The 21507-nt window shown below is 40.6% G+C and overlaps 2 protein-coding genes across 5 annotated transcripts in view; both read left to right on the forward strand.

Annotated features, from left to right (window-relative positions):
• The first annotated feature begins 1040 nt into the window (after positions 1-1040).
• Positions 1041-9582, forward strand: tmem205 (transmembrane protein 205). 4 transcript variants are annotated; one of them, XR_005641824.1, is made up of 6 exons: positions 1041-1175; positions 1478-1694; positions 2523-2686; positions 4061-4156; positions 4677-4883; positions 5249-5290. XR_005641824.1 is itself a non-coding variant. In XM_039824254.1 (6 exons), the coding sequence occupies exons 2-6, from the start codon at positions 1565-1567 to the stop codon at positions 6124-6126; spliced, it is 549 nt and encodes a 182-aa protein (XP_039680188.1). In that variant the 5' UTR covers positions 1041-1175; positions 1478-1564; the 3' UTR covers positions 6127-7149. The 4 variants fall into 4 exon arrangements, 3 of the variants coding, with proteins under 3 accessions (XP_039680188.1, XP_039680189.1, XP_039680187.1); XM_039824254.1 differs by lacking the exon at positions 4677-4883 and adding an exon at positions 6038-7149 and having other exon boundaries at positions 4061-4133; positions 5249-5341; XM_039824255.1 differs by having other exon boundaries at positions 4700-4883; positions 5249-5289.
• Positions 9583-19792: 10210 nt separating this feature from the next.
• rab3db (RAB3D, member RAS oncogene family, b) overlaps positions 19793-21507 on the forward strand; it is a 93318-nt gene continuing 91603 nt past the window's right edge. Inside the window, 1 exon segment of the mRNA XM_039824306.1 lies at positions 19793-20469. The gene's annotated coding sequence lies outside the window, so the exon portion shown is untranslated.

Raw genomic sequence — 21507 nt, forward strand, 5'->3', positions numbered from 1 at the left:
AACAGTGACGCGCCAAAAAGCCACCGAAGCTACACGCTAGCAAGCTAGCTCGCTAACCGCCGCTGGCCTGCGACTATGAGATAAAACTAGCTTTTAATAAACCAGTTTGGAGGTAAAAGGTGGAGCCGAAGTGTGTATTATGGGATGTATTACTGCCAATTTGCTTCATGATGTGCTGGTACTTACCAACGGGATGTCTCGCGGCGGAGGATGCTGTGTGTTCAACTGGATCATCCGGGTACCGCACAGAGGGACGGAGGATACAGAGGCTCGTTGCATTCAGGTGGTGTCGAAATAATCGGAGAAATGATTTCCCCGCTGGAAATACTGAAGTTAATGCATCCTCAAGTCGAAAAAACAACTCGGAAAGTCGGCGAAATGTTTGCTACACGACTGGCCGAGTTGGCGTCGTATACACAGGAGCTCTGCGGACGAAAGTAAATGTTGGGTTGATGATTAGAAACTTTTTATATTAATTTATTTGTTGCCTGTAATTTGTAATATGGGTTTAGTTAGTTGCTGTCCACGTAGAGTGACCTAGATTAGTTAGAACAGCATTAACTTGATAACAAGTCAGGTAAAGCGATAATTTAGTGGTTTTAGGCAACACGTCTGGGATAAAAATCACTAATATTAAGCTTCAAACTGGAAATAAATACTGGAAACCCTCTTTTGACGTTTGTTGTTAAACGCCCTGAGCTATAGCATACAATACAACACATCTTCTTTGTAACGTTCATGTTGTTTCCACATTTTGGACTTGAAGCTCATAAACGTCAGTCAGAAGATTGTCTTCCAAACCTCCGAGGAGCACTTGAATGCAGCTCGTGGATATGAGGTATTAAAAACATAAAAAAAGTAAATAAAATAAATAAATGATGTTAATTAGTGTGCAATGTCCCTTCTTAATTAAGCAAACAGACCTATTTGGGTGGAAAGTAACTATGAAAGAAAAACTATAAAATCGATGAACAGATGAATAAAAATATTCATTTTCAAAGAATACCATTGATTGGCCCGTCTCGCCTCGAGGGGCGGGGCTTGTTCCTAGAGTAATATGACGGAGGAAGTGGAAGTGGCTCGGCTGGACCTTGGTCTACTAGTGTTTTTAGCAGTAGGAGTTAGATCAGTTTGCATTTGGCCTTCCTAAATCCGGACAGGGAAAGGAAAGGAAGGTAAGTGAACGTGTGTGTAACTTTAGAGAGTAACTGTAACTGTAACTTATCCTGAAGAAATGCTGAATGAAGCAACAACTTAGAGTTGAAACGTGTGTAACTCAAGCTGTTATAACGTTAGCTCTTCAGGTGCTAAAGTTACCTGCTGTAGACATGTCCCCACACAGACTGTATATTAGTTTATGTATTTCCCTTTATCCCAACATGCTAATACCTTGTTCCATAAGGAATGCACACATAGGCTGTAACTGTCAGTGAATTGTGTAACTGTATTTTCTCTGCTCTGTTATCTTATTCTGCAGACTTGATTATCAGGTCTGCTGCACGTGGAGCTCCAGCTGACAAACGCACCAGAGCTTTATCTCTGTGGCCCCAGATATTTGGACACCATGGCAACAGAGGGGGCGCCCACAGACACCATGGCAACAGAGGGGCCGCCCACAGACGTGGTCAAAGTGCTCCATCTCCTGGTGCTCTCCTTCTCCTGGGGCATGCAGCTCTGGGTCTCCTTCATAGCAGGTGGGAGGACAGACAGACAGACAGACAGACAGACAGACAGAAACTAACAGACACAGACAGACAGACAGGCAGTCAGTCTGTCTGTCTGTGATAGGTCAGTCAGTCTTAACTGTTAGGTAGCTTACAGACCTTTCAGGAACAGGTCTGTCTGTCTGTCTGTCTGCCTGTCTGTCTGTCTGTCTGTCTGTGATAGGTCAGTCAGTCTTAACTGTTAGGTAGCTTACAGACCTTTCAGGAACAGGTCTGTCTGTCTGTCTGTCTGTCTGCCTGTCTGTCTGTCTGTCTGTGATAGGTCAGTCAGTCTTAACTGTTAGGTAGCTTACAGACCTTTCAGGAACAGGTCTGTCTGTCTGTCTGTCTGCCTGTCTGTCTGTCTGTCTGTGATAGGTCAGTCAGTCTTAACTGTTAGGTAGCTTACAGACCTTTCAGGAACAGGTCTGTCTGTCTGTCTGTCTGTCTGCCTGTCTGTCTGTCTGTGATAGGTCAGTCAGTCTTAACTGTTAGGTAGCTTACAGACCTTTCAGGAACAGGTCTGTCTGTCTGTCTGTCTGTCTGCCTGTCTGTCTGTCTGTGATAGGTCAGTCAGTCTTAACTGTTAGGTAGCTTACAGACCTTTCAGGAACAGGTCTGTCTCTCTGTCTGTCTGTCTGCCTGTCTGTCTGTCTGTGATAGGTCAGTCAGTCTTAACTGTTAGGTAGCTTACAGACCTTTTGGTAACAGTTCCTCCTCTTTTCTCTCTTAAAATGCCAGTTTAAACTGAGAACGTAGCAGCGTGTAGCATGGCTGTAGCTATGTTTAGATGGTTGATCTTGATGTCTGTGCCTGCAGGCTTTGCGTTGGTGCGGCAGGTGAGTCGGCACACCTTCGGCCTGGTGCAGAGTAAGCTCTTCCCGGTGTACTTCCACTGCCTGCTGGCGAGCAGCGCGGTCAGCCTGGCTGTGTTCGCGGCGTACCAACCAACGCTGCTGCTGGACTGGCATCAGAGTCTGCAGGTCAGACACCTCTTCATTTTACAGCTCTCATATTGTAAAAAAAAAGTGAGATATCCATGTCTTCTTTGTTTTTTTTCTCAGGGCTGTTGATCGATTAAAATATTGAATCGGGATTAATCGCATAATTGGCCATAGTTAAAGGTCCACTGTGTAGGAATTTCTCCCATCTAGTGGTAAAATTGTATTTTGCATTCAAACAAATTGTGCTCTCTAGCCTCGCTTTTTCAAATGCTTGTCATATATATATATATATATATATATATATATATATATATACATACATACATACATACATACATACATACACACACACACACACACACACACACACACACACACACACACACACAGAAGTACACACACACACACACACACACACTAGGGTTGTGTACATTTTCGCATCTGAACCAATAACAGTACCTGAAATTCACTGTTTTTTCTCTTTTTCATCAAACTGCAGTTTTTACAAGTTCCCACAATTTCATCGCATAAAATTGCATAAATATCATATATAGCATATTCCATCGCATTTTTTAAGAAAACGTTCCGCATAATCAAGGATTTTTGCCTCGCAACAATCACAAAAAAACTCCACACTTTTTCTGGTAGGACTGAATATCATATCACAGTGAAGTGTGTGTGTGTGTGTGTGTGTGTGTGTGTGTGTGTGTGTGTGTGTGTGTGTGTGTGTGTGTGTGTGTGTGTGTGTGTGTGTGTGTGTTTTTTTTTGAACCTTTTAAATTTTTCTTTTCATAAAAATGACTAATTGATAAAATAGATTTATTTAATAGTTGACAACTAATGGATGAGTCTTTGCAGCTCTAAGTTTTGGGTAACCTTACTTTTTTCAGGCAGTTCACCACTTACCTTTGTACCGTTTCAAACTATTCACTGGACTCGAACTGCTAAAATTTCAATAAAAAACAATTTGGACATACATACATACATACATACTGTACATACATATCCTTTACTTTTTCTTTTCATAATTGATAAAATAGATTTATTTAATAGTTGAGAACTAATGGATGATTCTTTGCAGCTCTACTTTAACCCTCCTCCCCTTCTTCCAGTGAAGTATCTGGTCCTGTGTTACAGATGGTCTGTTCTTCATGTTATAGATGGTCTGTTCTTCGTGTTGCAGATGGTCTGTTCTTCATGTTACAGATGGTCTGTTCTTCATGTTATAGATGGTCTGTTCTTCATGTTACAGATGGTCTGTTCTTCATGTTATAGATGGTCTGTTCTTCATGTTATAGATGGTCTGTTCTTCATGTTATAGATGGTCTGTTCTTCATGTTATAGATGGTCTGTTCTTCATGTTACAGATGGTCTGTTCTTCATGTTACAGATGGTCTGTTCTTCATGTTATAGATGGGTCTGTTCTTTGTGTTACAGATGGTCTGTTCTTCATGTTGCAGATGGTCTGTTCTTTGTGTTACAGATGGTCTGTTCTTCATGTTACAGATGGTCTGTTCTTCATGTTATAGATGGTCTGTTCTTCGTGTTATAGATGGTCTGTTCTTCATGTTATAGATGGTCTGTTCTTCATGTTATAGATGGTCTGTTCTTCATGTTATAGATGGTCTGTTCTTCATGTTATAGATGGGTCTGTTCTTCATGTTATAGATGGTCTGTTCTTCATGTTACAGATGGTCTGTTCTTCGTTACAGAGGTCTGTTCTTCATGTTATAGATGGTCTGTTCTTCATGTTACAGATGGCTGTTCTTCAATTAGAGGTCTTTCTTCATGTTATCTTTATTTATAACTTTCTTCTGTATAATTCTCATGTTATAAGGTCTGTTCTTCTTAACTGTCATGTTACAATACAAATTCTGTTGCAGATGTGTTCTATGTGCAGATGGTCTGTCTCATGTTGCAGATGCTGTTCTCATGTTATAGATGGTCTGTTTCATGTTACAGATGGTCTGTTCTTCATGTTACAGATGGTCTGTTCTTCGTGTTATAAGGTCGTTTCATGTTATAGATGGTCTGTTCTTCATGTTATAGATGGTCTGTTCTTCATGTTATAGATGGTCTGTTCTTCATGTTACAGATGGTCTGTTCTTCATGTTACAGATGGTCTGTTCTTCATGTTATAGATGGTCTGTTCTTCATGTTATAGATGGTCTGTTCTTCATGTTATAGATGGTCTGTTCTTCATGTTATAGATGGTCTGTTCTTCATGTTACAGATGGCTGTCTCTGTTTAGCTGTTCTTCTTATAGATGGTCTGTTCCTGTATACGTCATGTTTTGGCTGTTCTTCATGTTATAGATGGCTGTTCTTTGTAAGATGGGTCTGTCTTCGTGTTATAGAGGGTCTGTTCTTCATGTTATAGATGGTCTGTTCTTCATGTTATAGATGGGTTCTTCGTTATAGAGGTCTGTCTTCATGTTATAGATGGCTGTTCTTTATGTTATAGAGGTCTGTTCTTCGTTATAGGCTGTCTTCGTTTTAGCTGTCTTCTTTATAAGCTGTCTGTTTATTTTTTTTTTTTTTGTTTTCTGTCTTCTCTTTTGAGTGGTGGTGTGGTTTGTGTAGGTGTGTTGGGGTGTATGAGGGTCTGTTCTTCATGTTACAGATGGTCTGTTCTTGGTGTTACAGATGGTCTGTTCTTCATGTTATAGATGGTCTGTTCTTCATGTTATAGATGGTCTGTTCTTCATGTTATAGATGGTCTGTTCTTCATGGTCTGTTCTTCGTGTTATAGATGGTCTGTTCTTCGTGTTATAGATGGTCTGTTCTTCATGGTCTGTTCTTCATGTTATAGATGGTCTGTTCTTCGTGTTACAGATGGTCTGTTCTTCGTGTTACAGATGGTCTGTTCTTCGTGTTACAGATGGTCTGTTCTTCGTGTTATAGAGGGTCTGTTCTTCGTGTTACAGATGGTCTGTTCTTCATGTTATAGAGGGTCTGTTCTTCATGTTACAGATGGTCTGTTCTTCGTGTTACAGATGGTCTGTTCTTCATGTTATAGATGGTCTGTTCTTCATGTTATAGATGGTCTGTTCTTCGTGTTATAGATGGTCTGTTCTTCGTGTTACAGATGGTCTGTTCTTCGTGTTACAGATGGTCTGTTCTTCGTGTTACAGATGGTCTGTTCTTCGTGTTACAGATGGTCTGTTCTTCGTGTTATAGAGGGTCTGTTCTTCGTGTTACAGATGGTCTGTTCTTCGTGTTATAGAGGGTCTGTTCTTCATGTTATAGATGGTCTGTTCTTCATGTTATAGATGGTCTGTTCTTCATGTTACAGATGGTCTGTTCTTCATGTTATAGATGGTCTGTTCTTCATGTTATAGATGGTCTGTTCTTCATGTTATAGAGGGTCTGTTCTTCATGTTATAGATGGGTCTGTTCTTCATGTTACAGATGGTCTGTTCTTCATGTTACAGATGGTCTGTTCTTCGTGTTATAGATGGTCTGTTCTTCGTGTTATAGATGGTCTGTTCTTCATGTTATAGATGGTCTGTTCTTCGTGTAACAGATGGTCTGTTCTTCGTGTTATAGATGGTCTGTTCTTCGTGTTATAGATGGTCTGTTCTTCATGTTATAGATGGTCTGTTCTTCATGTTATAGATGGTCTGTTCTTCATGGTCTGTTCTTCGTGTTATAGATGGTCTGTTCTTCATGTTATAGATGGTCTGTTCTTCGTGTTATAGATGGTCTGTTCTTCATGTTATAGATGGTCTGTTCTTCATGTTATAGATGGTCTGTTCTTCATGTTATAGATGGTCTGTTCTTCATGTTATAGATGGTCTGTTCTTCGTGTTATAGATGGTCTGTTCTTCATGTTATAGATGGTCTGTTCTTCATGTTATAGATGGTCTGTTCTTCATGGTCTGTTCTTCGTGTTATAGATGGTCTGTTCTTCGTGTTATAGATGGTCTGTTCTTCGTGTTACAGATGGTCTGTTCTTTGTGTTATAGATGGTCTGTTCTTCATGTTACAGATGGTCTGTTCTTTGTGTTACAGATGGTCTGTTCTTCGTGTTACAGATGGTCTGTTCTTCGTGTTATAGATGGTCTGTTCTTCATGTTACAGATGGTCTGTTCTTTGTGTTACAGATGGGTCTGTTCTTTGTGTTGCAGATGGTCTGTTCTTCATGTTACAGATGGTCTGTTCTTCATGTTACAGATGGTCTGTTCTTTGTGTTACAGATGGTCTGTTCTTCGTGTTACAGATGGTCTGTTCTTCGTGTTATAGATGGTCTGTTCTTCATGTTACAGATGGTCTGTTCTTTGTGTTACAGATGGTCTGTTCTTTGTGTTGCAGATGGTCTGTTCTTCATGTTACAGATGGTCTGTTCTTTGTGTTACAGATGGGTCTGTTCGTTGTGGCGCTGGTGGCGGTCAGTCTGAACGCGCGGTGGCTCGGCCCGGCGGCCACGGAGGTGATGCTGCAGCTCCAGGAGGTGGAGAAGGAGCACGGTCTCGGGGGCCAGATCGGCCTCGGCAGCCAGAAGGAGGCCTACGCCACGCTCAAAGACCAGGACCCCAAGTACAGAGCCTACAGGCGCTCGTTTGGCCGCTACCACGGGCTGTCCAGCCTCTGCAACCTGATCGGCTTCATCTGCACCACCATTAATCTGATCTACACAGCTCTGAAGTTATCCTCCATTTAGAGCAGAGTAGGATGTCCCCATCACTAGGGCTGGCGTAGGGAATATTAGGTCTATGGCTGGGAACTAATTCTGAAGTTCTGCAGAAACCGAACGCTGTCAAAAAGCCCAAATGTTCAGCCCAATCAGAAGCCCAATCCTGGATTCGGTGCATCCCTGATATAAATTACAGCAATTGTTCTTTTTACAGAAAAAACAACATTATTATTATTATTACGTTGTATTCTATTTAAATTGCAGAAATTACCTGGCACCTCGAGTAGCTGTTCATACTTCACAATACAAACTGTTGGTTTACACCATCGATTGGTTTTGTTTTTTATATTTGCAGCTTTGCTAATTATGCATATTATATATATATATTGTTTTGAATGAGACCATGGCTTGCTGTTAACCCAGAATCCATCACCATTGCATTAGATTCTCTTTCCACTTCCACCAGTTCACACTAACAACAAGTTCTTACCTCTAGTTTTATGCTAATCATTTTAAATTGATGGTCAGTACAGCGCATGTAGCCTATATGAAATTATATCTAACTTTTGAGTTAAAAAAGCAGAAAGTATGATCTATTTTGACTAATATTTAAGATCAGAGGAACGTATGTTGATGGATAATCACAGACTGTCAAAGTTAAGTCAGAAAAATGCTATATAATTCAACAAAACACCCAAAATTCAATTAAAGCAGTGAACTGATCTAAATTTGACATGTGAAGAGTGTTTCATGGAACCTTCTGTGTTACTTTTTGGGCAATTTGGCTCTAAAAAAAAAAAAAGTAATATTCTGATATAGAAACTTTGAAAACAGGAGAGTTAAGAACAAAAGTTATTTTAGAAACACACTTAGAGCACACCTAATAATCCCCAAAGCTCAGGCAGCGGGGGGGCAGTTTACCAGCATCCCCAGCAGGGGGCCATGTTTGGACAAAGGTGTTTTCAGGGAGAGTTTGTTGCTGAGCACAGCTTCCTGCAGTTTAGTGCCTTTTTACTAGTCAAATATTGTGCTTCCAGTTAAATAATAATAATAATACATTTATTTGTAAAGCGCTTTCAAATCAAAGTGCTATACAGAACATAGAAAATACAATTTAAAAACATTTCTAATAACTAAAACAGAAGTAAACACCCACTCAGACTCTCAGGAAAACATCCAGAGAGAAAGAGGCCTCATACCAGACAGCAACCGACAGTCTTCAACAGGACGAGCCTGCCTGATGTCCCGAGGAAAAGAGGAAAGAACGAGCCCGTTCACCAATTGTCTTCTTTGTAACCTGGGGGTGGTGATGGCGCAGTGGATATGACACATACCTTTGGTGTGGGAGACCCAGGTTCAAATCCCACTGCAATTGGTTGATGACCAATGAGTCCCTGAGCAAGACCTTTAACCCCTAGTAGCTCCAGAGGTGTGCGACCTCTGACATAGATAGCAATTGTAAGTTGCTTTGGATAAAAGCGTCAGCTAAATGTGACCTTTGGGACACTCCGAAGAGCCTTCCCCTGAGAAGTCAGAGTAATAAGTATACTGAAGAGGGAAGCTCTGGCACTGTGCTGTTGTTACAGCATCACCTTAAACCTTATGGCCCTCTGGACCTTCCTCCAGAGTTTTCAGAATCACAATCCTTTCTTTATCCCTCAGGGGAATTGATGAGTTGCAGTTACTTACAGTCAGATTTAAGGTTGAAAGAAATAAGAGTAAGAAAACTAACTTTATACACAAACTGTCAGTTTGTGTATAAAGTAACAGAGATATACTGCAAGAAATAATAAAGTTAAAGTCTAACTCTTGCCAAAATGTAACCTGTAGGGTGTTTTTGTGAATGTACCCGAGTCAGACTTTAGTTTAAAAGCATATTTAGGATGGACACTTTTTGACTGGCGAGATGGACGGCGAGCAGCTACGGTGAGTTGTTAAACTCTGCCTCCCATTCATTTAGCCATCTTTGTATAATTTCATTATTTAATTATGGATTTGGCTTCACCCTTCCCCATTGGAACATTAATTTGTATATATGTTTGTTTATATTTCGTGCAAATTATTTCTTGGTAATCAGAATCAGCTTTATTTAAAGGATGCTGGAATAAATAAATATGTTATTATATTAAGTATTATATTACAATATGAACAGCTCTGAAATAGAGAATAATAAGTGGAACCAGTAAACAGGTTGCATGTTAAATCTGTGATTGGGAGATTAAACTAAATATCCTTCATGTGCGTCTGCTGTATTAAATATGTAAATATAATAAAAATATTCTGCTTTATTAAATATGGAACATCAGGTTTGTCTGGTTGATCTTTATTCTCTAAAATTAGAGATTAAGAATAGATTTGATTCAGGATTTTAAGTTGACGATACGATTTCCTCAGGATTATTATTCTAATTTATTTTTTTTAAGCCTTTATTTTGACAGGACAGGTGAGAAAAGGGGGAGAGTGAGAAGGGAAGACATGCAGGAAATCGTCACAGGTCGGCTTCTAGCCCTGGCCTCTCAGTATGTGTGCGCCCGCTCTACCCACTGAACCAACCCGGCCACTCCTCAGGGTGTTTTTAACCCTTGTGTTGTCCTCGGGTCATTTGACCCGTTTGAAAAAGTGTTTTATATCAGAAATATGGGTTTCTTTCAACCAAATTGCAGAAAATTAACATGGATGCATGGATATATGTTGTATGGGTTCCATACAGCAACATTAATGATTACTTTCATTGAATTTTGGGTGTTTCAATCAATTTTATAGCATTTGACTAAACCAGACTGTGATCCACTCAACATCCTCTGATCGTAACTGTCAAAATAATTCATAATTTCTGCTTTTTTTTTACCTAAAAAATGAGGTATAATGTCATATAAATGTAGTTTATTGTAGCTTTGAAAGCTTTTTTGACAAAAACGTTAAAAAGAAATTGCCCAAAAGCGACAAACACACCAGAAAAAAGTGCTAAAAATAGTTAATTTTCAATTTTGACCGCAAGGACGACAAGTTAATGGAAAACAACACGAAGGTTAACAGAATGATCTGCAGACAAACGACTGAAAAATATTCCTTTATACTTTATATCCATTTTTAAACAATTCACTATACATCGTGACATCTCAAAGCAAACACTTGTTTTATTGGATTCTTTTGGGAAGAAGCGCTCCTTTAACACAGACCCAACAGACGTTGGGTTAGAAAAGAGGCAGCTTTTAATTTAATTAGCAGTGACGCACGTCAGGTTTTGAGAGGAGCAGCCTTGAACGCAGCGAGCCCTGCCACCTACGGGACCAGAGAGCCTCTGTCCTCCTTATCAGCACTGATGGATCATAATGACGCATTTTAATATAACAAGACGGGACTGAAAGTACAGGGTTGAAGGCTTTCGCTATTGCAATTCATGTTGAAGATGTTTTCTCCATCTGCGATCGGGATTTCAGTAATCTTTTAATGAGATTTGTTTTATTTTTCTTGCTTTCTAAATACATTAGATCAGATTAGATTAGATTAGATTCAACAGTGTGTGCAGTGTGGTAACATTATAAGAGTAGTAAGAATAAGTGTATGTGCAGGATGAATAGTAAGAAGAGCAGGTAGTATGGTAAGAAATAGAATTAATTCAATTCAATTTTATTTATAGTATCAAATCATATCAGAGTTATCTGGAGACACTTTACAGATAGAGTAGGTCTAGACCACACTCTTACAATTAGGTTAGTAACAAGCATTTCTGGGACAGGATGCATACAAAAGTAACAAGTAGAGAGCAGCTCAGTGTGTCGTAGGAAGGAAGGAACTTCCCCGTTAGTCTAGAATTATAACAGCATAACTAAGAGAGGCAGGTTAGTTTAGAGAGAGGTGCCGGATCGGGCTTGAACTCTCCCCTGCCGGATCGGGCTGTACTGGCCTGCCTCCCTCTACTCTCGCTATACTATTGATTATATGATAAATAATACTGATGACTACGAAGAGAAGCAGGTGGGCCGGGTTAGGCGGAGCTGCCACTCCTCACTCCCTAACTATAAGCTTTATCAAAGAGGAGAGTTTTCAGTTTACTCTTAAATGTGGTGACAGTGTCTGCCCCTCGAACCCAGACTGGGAGCTGGTTCCACAGGAGAGGAGCCTGGTACCTGAAGGCTCTGGCCCCCAGTCTACTTCCAGAGACTCTAGGAACCACAAGTAGCCCCGCATTCTGGGAGCGCAGTGCTCTAGTGGGACAATAAGGTACTAAGAGCTGTTCTAGATAGGATGGTGCTAGACCATTTAGAGCTTTGTAAGTCAGGAGGAGGATTTTAAATTCGATCCTAGATTTCACAGGAAGCCAATACAGAGAAGCTAATACAGGAGAAATATGATCTCTTCTCTTAGTTCTCGTCAGAACGCGTGCTGCAGCATTCTGGATCAGCTGGAGAGCCTTAACCCTTGTGTTGTCCTTCAGGTCCCAGTGACCCGAAGGACAACACAAGGGTTATGTACTTCCGTTTACTTTGTTGAGAATTGCTCTCTAAACAAGGGTTAATACAGCACCTTAGTTCTTGTTTGTACAGCATTTTGGTCAGCTTAAACTGTGTTTAAATGTGTTCTAGAAATAAACTTTACTTACTTACTTTAAAAGAAACCGGTTTTAGAGAGCAATTCTCAAAAAAGTAAACGGAAGTACATAATCCTTGTGTGGTCCTTCGGGTCAATGGGACCCGAAGGACCACACAAGGGTTAAGCAACCTGATAATAAGGAATTGCAGTAGTCTAGTCTAGAAGTAACGAATGCATGGACTAGTTTTTCAGCATCGTTTTGAGACAGGATATTCCTAATTTTGGCAATGTTACGAAGATGTAAAAATGCTGTTCTTGAGGTTTGTTTTAAGTGGGCGTTGAAGGATATATCCTGATCAAAAATAACTCCTAATTAAAGGTCCCATATTGTCAAAACGCTCAATCCACAGAGAAAAGCACACGGCCGATATTCAGAAACTGTGCCTTTAGACGAGCCGTCAGGACTTCTGTACGGTTGTGATGTCACAACTGTACCACGGTATATAAAGGTAGAAAACGGCTCGGTGGCTCAGTGGTTAGTTAGCACTTCTGCCTCTCAGCGAATGGGCACTGCTGTGTTTGATTCCCGGTCCGGGCAGGGCCTTTCTGTGTGGAGTTGGCTTGTTCCTGCCGTGTTTGCGTGGGTTTCTTCCAGGTGCTCTGGTTTCCTCCTGCCATAAAGACATGCATGCTGGGTAACTAGGACTACAGTTGAAAATTAGCTGTCTGGCTAAAACTGGGGCAATTTAAGGACTCGGTACGTACCCAGAGAGTGCAGATGTGGAAGACCTGGAAATGCTGACCAATCAGAGCAGACTGGGCTTTTTTTAAAGAGACAGACGCTGAAACAGAGCATTTCAGACAGAGGGGGAACACAGGTATATTCAGACAGACAGTATGAGAGAAATTGTGTTTTTTTTTTAACATTAAAGCATGTAAACATGTAGTAGAAACCCCAAATACAAGTATGAACCTGAAACTGAGCAGAATATGGGACCTTCAGGTCTGAACGCAGTTTAATTCCTCTCGCTGACACTGTTTTCTAGTGCCTTGTTGTAGATACAGGGAAGTTAGTCCAAATGTTTTACAAACTGCAAATTTTGAAACTTGAATAAACTGGGTTTGAACTGTCCATCAGGTTCTTCGCTGCAGTAGCATCAGGAAATACAGTCGTCCACCCTGTTTAACCAATAACCCGTTCATCCACTGCACAGCTGAAGTGAAATGTCTGTTTCCTTGGTGTACAGCTGGAGAAGTGACAGCACTGTTGGTGTAAACAGCTGGCTAGTTTCAGTTTAGTATGGGTCAGTTTATTTCAGTCATTTGTAACTTACAACATTCAATGCACTGGTAACACACATTAAATAACCATAACGTTAATGCCTTTCTTGCATTAAAATAAACCAAAAAAAACAAGCAAAAACAAGACAAAAATAGGACAAAACAGGACCGAAAGGCTGAAGACTAAGCTTAAAGGTGCACTATCAGTGCTTAATTTGTAAAGTGGGAGGTCCCAGAGCGCAGAAATTAGGGGTGGGCGATACTGGGAATTTTGCTAACGATCCGATACCAAGGAAATACAGGGCTAGTATCGCCAATAGTGATACCGATTCTGATACTTTTTACTTGTAACTCACGATCATTGAATAATTTTGTGATTTTGCCTTTAGTTAGTTGATTATGATTATGATAAAACACAGGCAAATCTAAATGTTTTTATTTACTAACTAGAAGGAAAGAAAGAAGAAGAAGAGAGAGAGAGAGAGAGAGAGAGACAGAGGAGAGAGAGAGAGAGAGAGAGAGAGACAGAGGACAGAGAGGGGATGGGGAGGAGACGGAGGGAGAGGAGACAGAAAGAGGACAGAGACAGAGAGACAGAGACAGAGGAGGACAGAGAGACAGAGAGACAGAGAGACAGAGAGATACAGAGAGAGAGACAGAGACAGAGAGAGAAAGAGAGAGAGAAAGAGAGAGAAAGAGAGAGACAGAGAGAACACACACAACGCCATACGTCATCACATACACACGCGGCACGCCACACCACACATCACACACACACGCCACACACACACCGCCACACACACACGTTACCAACGCCACATACACATACACATACACCACATACACAACGCTACACACGCCACAATAACGCTACACACACGCTACACACGCTATTGTTACAACGCTATTACACATACACAATTACACACACCAGCACACACGACATACACGTACATACACTATATTAACGCCATTAAGGCTATTATTACTATTGTCGCTATTATTTTTAATACATACATATACATATTTACACTACCAGGTACTACAATTACTAATACACACATTACTACTACTAATAATACTACAGAAAATACCACAATGGGTATTACTACACATCATTAATAATACTAATACTACTAATACATTACTATTACTAATACAGGTACTCTGTATACATTAATATTACACACACAGATACAGTACCGCTACAATAATAAATATTAATAATAATAATAATATTACCACAGGTAATTACACACATAATACAATACTACTAATAATAATACTACTACTACTACTAATAATACTAATAATACTACTAATATACAATAACAGGTGGTAATTACATTAATAATACACACACAGACATTGGTGGTACCTTCATACACATTGCATTGATTACTAATACAGATATGTACTCATACTAATAATACTACTACGTATCATTACACATTACTACTATTGTGGTAATTACATCAATAATATCACGTAATATTGCAGATGTGGTAATTACAATACTACTAATATCAATACAGACACAGGTACTACACACACACACACACACACACACACACACACACACACACAATACTGGGTACTACACACACAAACACACACACACAGACAGTACTACACACACACACACACACACACACGTACCGGCTAATACTAACAATAATAATAATAATACCAACACGCACACACACACACACACAATACACATCATCATCATTGGGTACCAATATTACATAATTACCCCACACAGACATCGTAGCTTCAGCCAGACGTCATCCATGAGACATTGAAGTGTAGTAAGTAAGTAAGTATTTTTTATTTGTGCTTCACACAAGTGTGTAGTTTTTCTAATGAAGTATTTTCACCGTCTGATACTTCAACAGTTTAACAACAAACGGTTTAAAAATAATGATTTAAACTGACGAACATCAGATGTGTAATTTATGGCTCAATTCAAACGGGATCAAAAAAATAATGATTTTCTCTCCATTGACTCTCGTTCATATATCTTCCTAATTAAGGTCCCATGGACCGGAAGTAGAAGGGCGGGACTTCGGCTCTCTAGTACAAGTTTGTCGGATGCACTTCAAAGCTAGCTGCTAGCTGCTAGCTCGATAATAAATACTTCAGCCAGTACAACCAGTACAGTTACAACTTTGTAGGTTCGCTCTCATGGGATAACTTTGGAAAAGACTGACTTTTTATTGGCACGAGGGCTCAAGTGTGCATGCATTTACAACATCCAATCTTGACTTCACCTACTTGTCCAGTAAGAACTTATGGTGCGTTCTTTTTGTCTTGTGATCGCGACTAGTAGCTCGAGCGTGACGTCACATCCGTGTCGAAAAACGAATAACCTGCGGGGTTGTTGCGTTCTTTTTGTCACACAAATACTACGAGTCGGAGAAAAGATGGATTTTTGTAACATTTTTAGGAACATTTAGGATTCTATTCACCCAGTTACTGACATATTACACACATATATCTCACAGTTTGATACATGAAAATTACGTTTTGATTAACGTTAACGAGCTACTGCTCTGCTTTCTGCTCAAGACTCGGCTTAAAGCCATTGTTGTCATAGCAACCGAGCGTCTCTAGCCAATTTCAGCTGCACAAGCTACAACATAACTAATCAGGCGTTATTTAACTCCTAATAAGACTGTAGAGACATGCCTATAGGTAGCAGTATACAGCGCTATGTTTAACTCCTAATAAGACTGTAGTGACATGCCTATAGGTAGCAGTATACAGCGCTATGTTTAACTCCTAATAAGACTGTTGAGACATGTCTATAGGTAGCAGTATACAGCGCTATATTTAACTCCTAATAAGACTGTAGAGACATGTCTATAGGTAGCAGTATACAGCGCTATGTTTAACTCCTAATAAGACTGTAGAGACATGTCTATAGGTAGCAGTATACAGCGCTATGTTTAACTCCTAATAAGACTGTAGAGACATGCCTATAGGTAGCAGTATACAGCGCTATGTTTAACTCCTAATAAGACTGTAGAGACATGTCTATAGGTAGCAGTATACAGTGCTATGTTTAACTCCTAATAAGACTGTAGAGACATGTCTATAGGTAGCAGTATACAGCGCTATGTTTAACTCCTAATAAGACTGTAGAGACATGTCTATAGGTAGCAGTATACAGCGCTATGTTTAACTCCTAATAAGACTGTAGAGACATGTCTATAGGTAGCAGTATACGGGCGTATGTTTAACTCCTAATAAGACTGTAGAGACATGTCTATAGGTAGCAGTATACGCCTATGTTTAACTCCTAATAAGACTGTAGAGACATGTCTATAGGTAGCAGTATACAGCGCTATGTTTAACTCCTAATAAGACTGTAGTGACATGCCTATAGGTAGCAGTATACAGTGCTATGTTTAACTCCTAATAAGACTGTAGAGACATGCCTATAGGTAGCAGTATACAGCGCCATGTTTAACTCCTAATAAGACTGTAGAGACATGCCTATAGGTAGCAGTATACAGCGCCATGTTTAACTCCTAATAAGACTGTAGAGACATGCCTATAGGTAGCAGTATACAGCGCCATGTTTAACTCCTAATAAGACTGTAGAGACATGCCTATAGGTAGCAGTATACAGCGCCATGTTTAACTCCTAATAAGACTGTAGAGACATGCCTATAGGTAGCAGTATACAGCACTATGTTTAACTCCTAATAAGACTGTAGAGACATGTCTATAGGTAGCAGTATACAGCGACTCATGTTTAACTCCTAATAAGACTGTAGAGACATGCCTATAGGTAGCAGTATACGGCGCTATGTTTAACTCCTAATAAGACTGTAGAGACATGCCTATAGGTAGCAGTATACAGCGCGCATGTTTAACTCCTAATAAGACTGTAGAGACATGCCTATAGGTAGCAGTATACAGCGCCATGTTTAACTCCTAATAAGACTGTTGAGACATGTCTATAGGTAGCAGTATACAGTGCTATGTTTAACCTCTAATAAGACTGTAGGGACATGCCTATAGGTAGCAGTATACAGCGGTGTTTTAAACTCCTAATAAGACTGTAGAGACATGTCTATAGGTAGCAGTATACAGCGCTATGTTTAACTCCTAATAAGACTGTAGAGACATGCCTATAGGTAGCAGTATACAGCGCTATGTTTAACTCCTAATAAGACTGTAGGGACATGTCTATAGGTAGCAGTATACAGTGCTATGTTTAACTCCTAATAAGACTGTAGGGACATGCCTATAGGTAGCAGTATACAGCGCTATGTTTAACTCCTAATAAGACTGTAGAGACATGTCTATAGGTAGCAGTATACAGCGCTGTGTTTAACTCCTAATAAGACTGTAGAGACATGCCTATAGGTAGCAGTATACAGTGCTATGTGTACGACTTCTTCATTTTGTTACAACAACGACAAAAGTGCTTAAAATTGTAGAAAACCACGATGTTTACTACGTGTGATGCACGACGTAGCCATCTTTGAAAGTGAGCTCGGGGTCCTCTGAGTTCAGACGACTTGACGAGTCGTAAATACGACCTCGGGGGCGTTCTTTATGCAACATCCGGGTCGTAACTCCGGAAAACAACTCGTAAAACGACTTCTGTGGACAAAAAGAACGCACCATTAGCCACCTGTGCATCAGACTGGAAGCCCTTCTGCCGGCAGAGTTCTCTCCACCTTTGGATCGATTCCCAAATGTAAATCCAGCTCTTCGTTCGCTCCTTCTCCATCTCTCCTCTTCTCGCCATACATTCCTCCAAGCGTCTTTTCTTTGGTCGTGCCTGAGCCATTTTCCAAAATATATCGAATTGAGTATAGTTCACAGCGCCGTCCAGCTATCCAGCAGCTACTCTCAGATACAACTCACGCTACTCAATCAACTCTGCTCACTGTCCCCCCCCCAGGGGCAGGCAGCTAGCGGATCAAGGAGAGATGACTACGATTTGAGACAAAAATTAAATTGAGCTGAAACCATGCAGGAACTCATAGTGCACCTGTTGGAGCCATTACACCACTTTAGCTTTTTTATAGGCTACCCATGTTGGTTATGCCAATTAATATGCAGTTTTATGTTTGAGCACTGGGTGGAGCACTGCCTTTGGAAAAGGCATAAAGGTAATCGGAGTGTAAATGTGTGTGAGTGTTTATCTGATGAGCAGGTGGCTCCTTGTACAGCAGCCTCGGCCACAGTGTGTGAATGTGTGTGAATGGTGAATGGTTCCTGTTCTATGTTAAAGCGCTCTGAGTAGTTGTTAAGTCTAGAAAAGCACCATATAAAAACAGTCCATTTATGTTTATTACAGGTACACAGGTGTGTGGAAATAGGGGAAAGCAGACAGCTTTTCACCGTGTCAGTCGTGTCAGTGTTTGATTAGTTTGACAAGGAAAATGGAACTAAACCAGAAATGAAATGAAATGGACTGTATTGTTTGTGCGACAGTAAGCAGGCCGTTATAAGGGAACTAAATGGGTCACAGCACCGAAATGTAGACAGATTGTGGACATTATGATTATTGGCACGCAGACCACGCGTCCAAGCAAGTTCTCCCCTGGTCCCACCTCATTGGCCTAATGTAGGAGTTGATAAAAGACTCTACAGCACCTTTAAGTGTAAAAAAAAACTCCCGTACAAACAAACAACAAAGTGAAGATTATTTGGATCCGCCAAGTTCAGACATTAAAGACTGAGAAGAAAATGTTACACTTGTTAAAAAATCTCCTCAACTCTTGAGTGTGCAGAGCAAAATAAAAGAAGTGTTGAGGACTTTCATCAGACACACCATCCTCTCCACAAGGAAATGTGTTTGTGTGTAAGACAGCGAGCCCCTGCTGCAGCCATCACACTCTGCTGAGACTGCTGCTGCTTCAGGGACCATTATTTGGGACTGCAGTATTACCGCAGAGCAGCCCTGCAGTTAAATGAATTATGTGTCTGAAGCAACTTTATTCAATCATCTCTTCAATGTGGAAAATGTAGAGCTGCAGCGGTCTGATCTCAGTGATGGATGAGCACCTATACGCACCACCATAAACACACTCAAATCCAAAACTTTGTCAAAATGTATCAAATCAGAATAATAATATTTTTAAAATATTGCTTCTCATCTCAGAAGTTCACTCAGTCACAGCTTTGCAGCACATCAGATGATTTTTCAAAGGACATAAATGTTAAACTGAGCGGCCAAGACCCTCATGGCCCCCAAGAAATATTCCTGCTGTTTTTCTTTGATAAACAAGCTGTATTTTGATGCTTTTTGCATAAACTAAATAACTAAATAAGGTGCTATGAGTGCATTCATAGCACCTTATTTAGTTCACTAAAGGACTCAACAAAATCCCCAATCTAAATACATTTTGTTATTGTGAATTAGAATATGGTTGGCCTGTGAGTTGAGCAGTGCCGACTCTTTTTAAGGGGGCTCAAGCCCCTAAAGTTCATCTCAGTGCCCCTAAAAATTATAATAATAAAAAAACTAATTATTTTTTTATTTAAAAAAAAAAATCTATTTTAGTGCTTCAAGTGAGAGATTGGGAACTAGTCTGTTGGTGACAGAGGGCAAACAATTACAGGTTTAATATCCTGTGTCGCTGTTGCCAATACAATGCACCTGTAACCCAGTCAAGGAAAGTTTTATGGGGGCAGTGTCACGTTCTCATTAGGGGCTGAGCCCCCTGAAGGTCTCGTCCTAGCATCGCCCCTGAAGTTGAGTGTGTATTTTGTTAGACGTTTGTTTGGGATCGTCGTCTTGTTCCTCCAGGGGGGTGTGCGTTTTTATCTGGTGTCCGCGCGCTCACACTGCACGCACTGTCCTCGAGCTGTGTGTGTGCTCTACGCTTCACCCTGACACGGCGGCGGCGGTGTTAACTCTCCAGCTCCAGCTAGAGTACCGAGATCCGGGAGCTGCTCCACACCGCGAACCAAGAACCGGAAAAAAGTCTCCTGACGAGGGAGGAAAGCAGAGCAGAGCAGGGCGGCTGCCGGTGCTGTTGCCGCAGCAGAAAAGGATATTTCAGGTGCTACCTGTACTTTCTCCCCCGGCATCACGGCGGAACACAGCCGCGTAACGTGAACGTTACACTCGATAAGGAAGCCAACGTTCTAAACTATCACCGCCAACGTTCTAAACTATCACCGCCAACGTTCCAAACTATCACCGCTAACGTTCTAAACTATCACCGCCAACGTTCTAAACTATCACCGCCAACGTTCCAAACTATCACCGCTAACGTTCTAAACTATCACCGCCAACGTTCTAAACTATCACCGCCAACGTTCTAAACTATCACCGCCAACGTTCCAAACCGTCTCTGCTAACGTCAGTTGGACTCGGACTGGCTTTCTTTCAAAAGAAGGTAAGTTCAAAATGTCTTATTCTGCTTCGCACTTCCTCCAAAAACACCGAGTGCTAATTAACATTTAGGCACCTTCACTCGGAGTCAGAAAGTTACGTTTTCTTTCTACTTGACGCAGGTTTCTCCTCCCTGAATGATACCCAGCGTGGGACTCTGTTTTTGTTCGTCACAGTGGAGCGTAAATTAGCCATTGCCCACCTAAGGGATGAAACTAATGTCGTAGTGTTTAGAGCCGGTCTCTGTTTGTGTTTCAGTCTTCTCTCCCCCCCCAATGAAATAACCGATGTGGCAGCTGCCAACTAATCAATACTGGTCCTTCCCTGCGGGGCAGGCAGCCTGCTGGCTCCGGGTTAGCTAACAGTACCAGCTGAGCTCAGGGACATTTTATTTGTTTCACTGGAGATATTAATGCTGCTCCAGTGTACCATAAAGGAGCTCCAGTGTGCCATAAAGGAGCTCCAGGGTCTTTGGGCAGTCATTGTTTCCCAAAAAGCCCAAGATGACGTCCTCAAATGTCTTGTTTTGTCCCCAACTCAAAGGTCTTCAGTTTCCTGTCCAAGAGGAGAGAAGACACTAGAACAATATTCATATTTAACAAGCTGGAATCAGAGATTTTAAAAGCCATCCTTTTTTTCAAATTGCCAAAAAGTGATTGCAGCTTTTTAAACCTTGTCAGTTAAAGGTTGTTTATGCCTCAAAATTACTTGATATCAATCACAAGGCTTATATCTGACAGATTATAGCCCACCCAGAACTTTCTACCCATTGAAATACCTTTTTAAAAGGAGCAATACAACCCATAAAATGCACTTCTCCCCTTGCCAAAAAGTGATCGCAGTTCCTACTTTGTGTTTGAGAACCTATGGGCGAGTAATGACGACAGGTGTCACAACTTGAAAAACGGGGTGTTACTGGTTGTATTGCACTTCTAAAAAGGTAAGAAGTTCTGGGTGGGCTTGAATCTGTCAGATATATAAGTCTCATATATATATATATATATATATATATATATATATATATATATACAAAAATATATAT

This window comes from Perca fluviatilis, chromosome 15 (assembly GCF_010015445.1).
Source record: "Perca fluviatilis chromosome 15, GENO_Pfluv_1.0, whole genome shotgun sequence".
In the NCBI taxonomy this organism is placed as follows: Eukaryota; Metazoa; Chordata; class Actinopteri; order Perciformes; family Percidae; genus Perca; species Perca fluviatilis.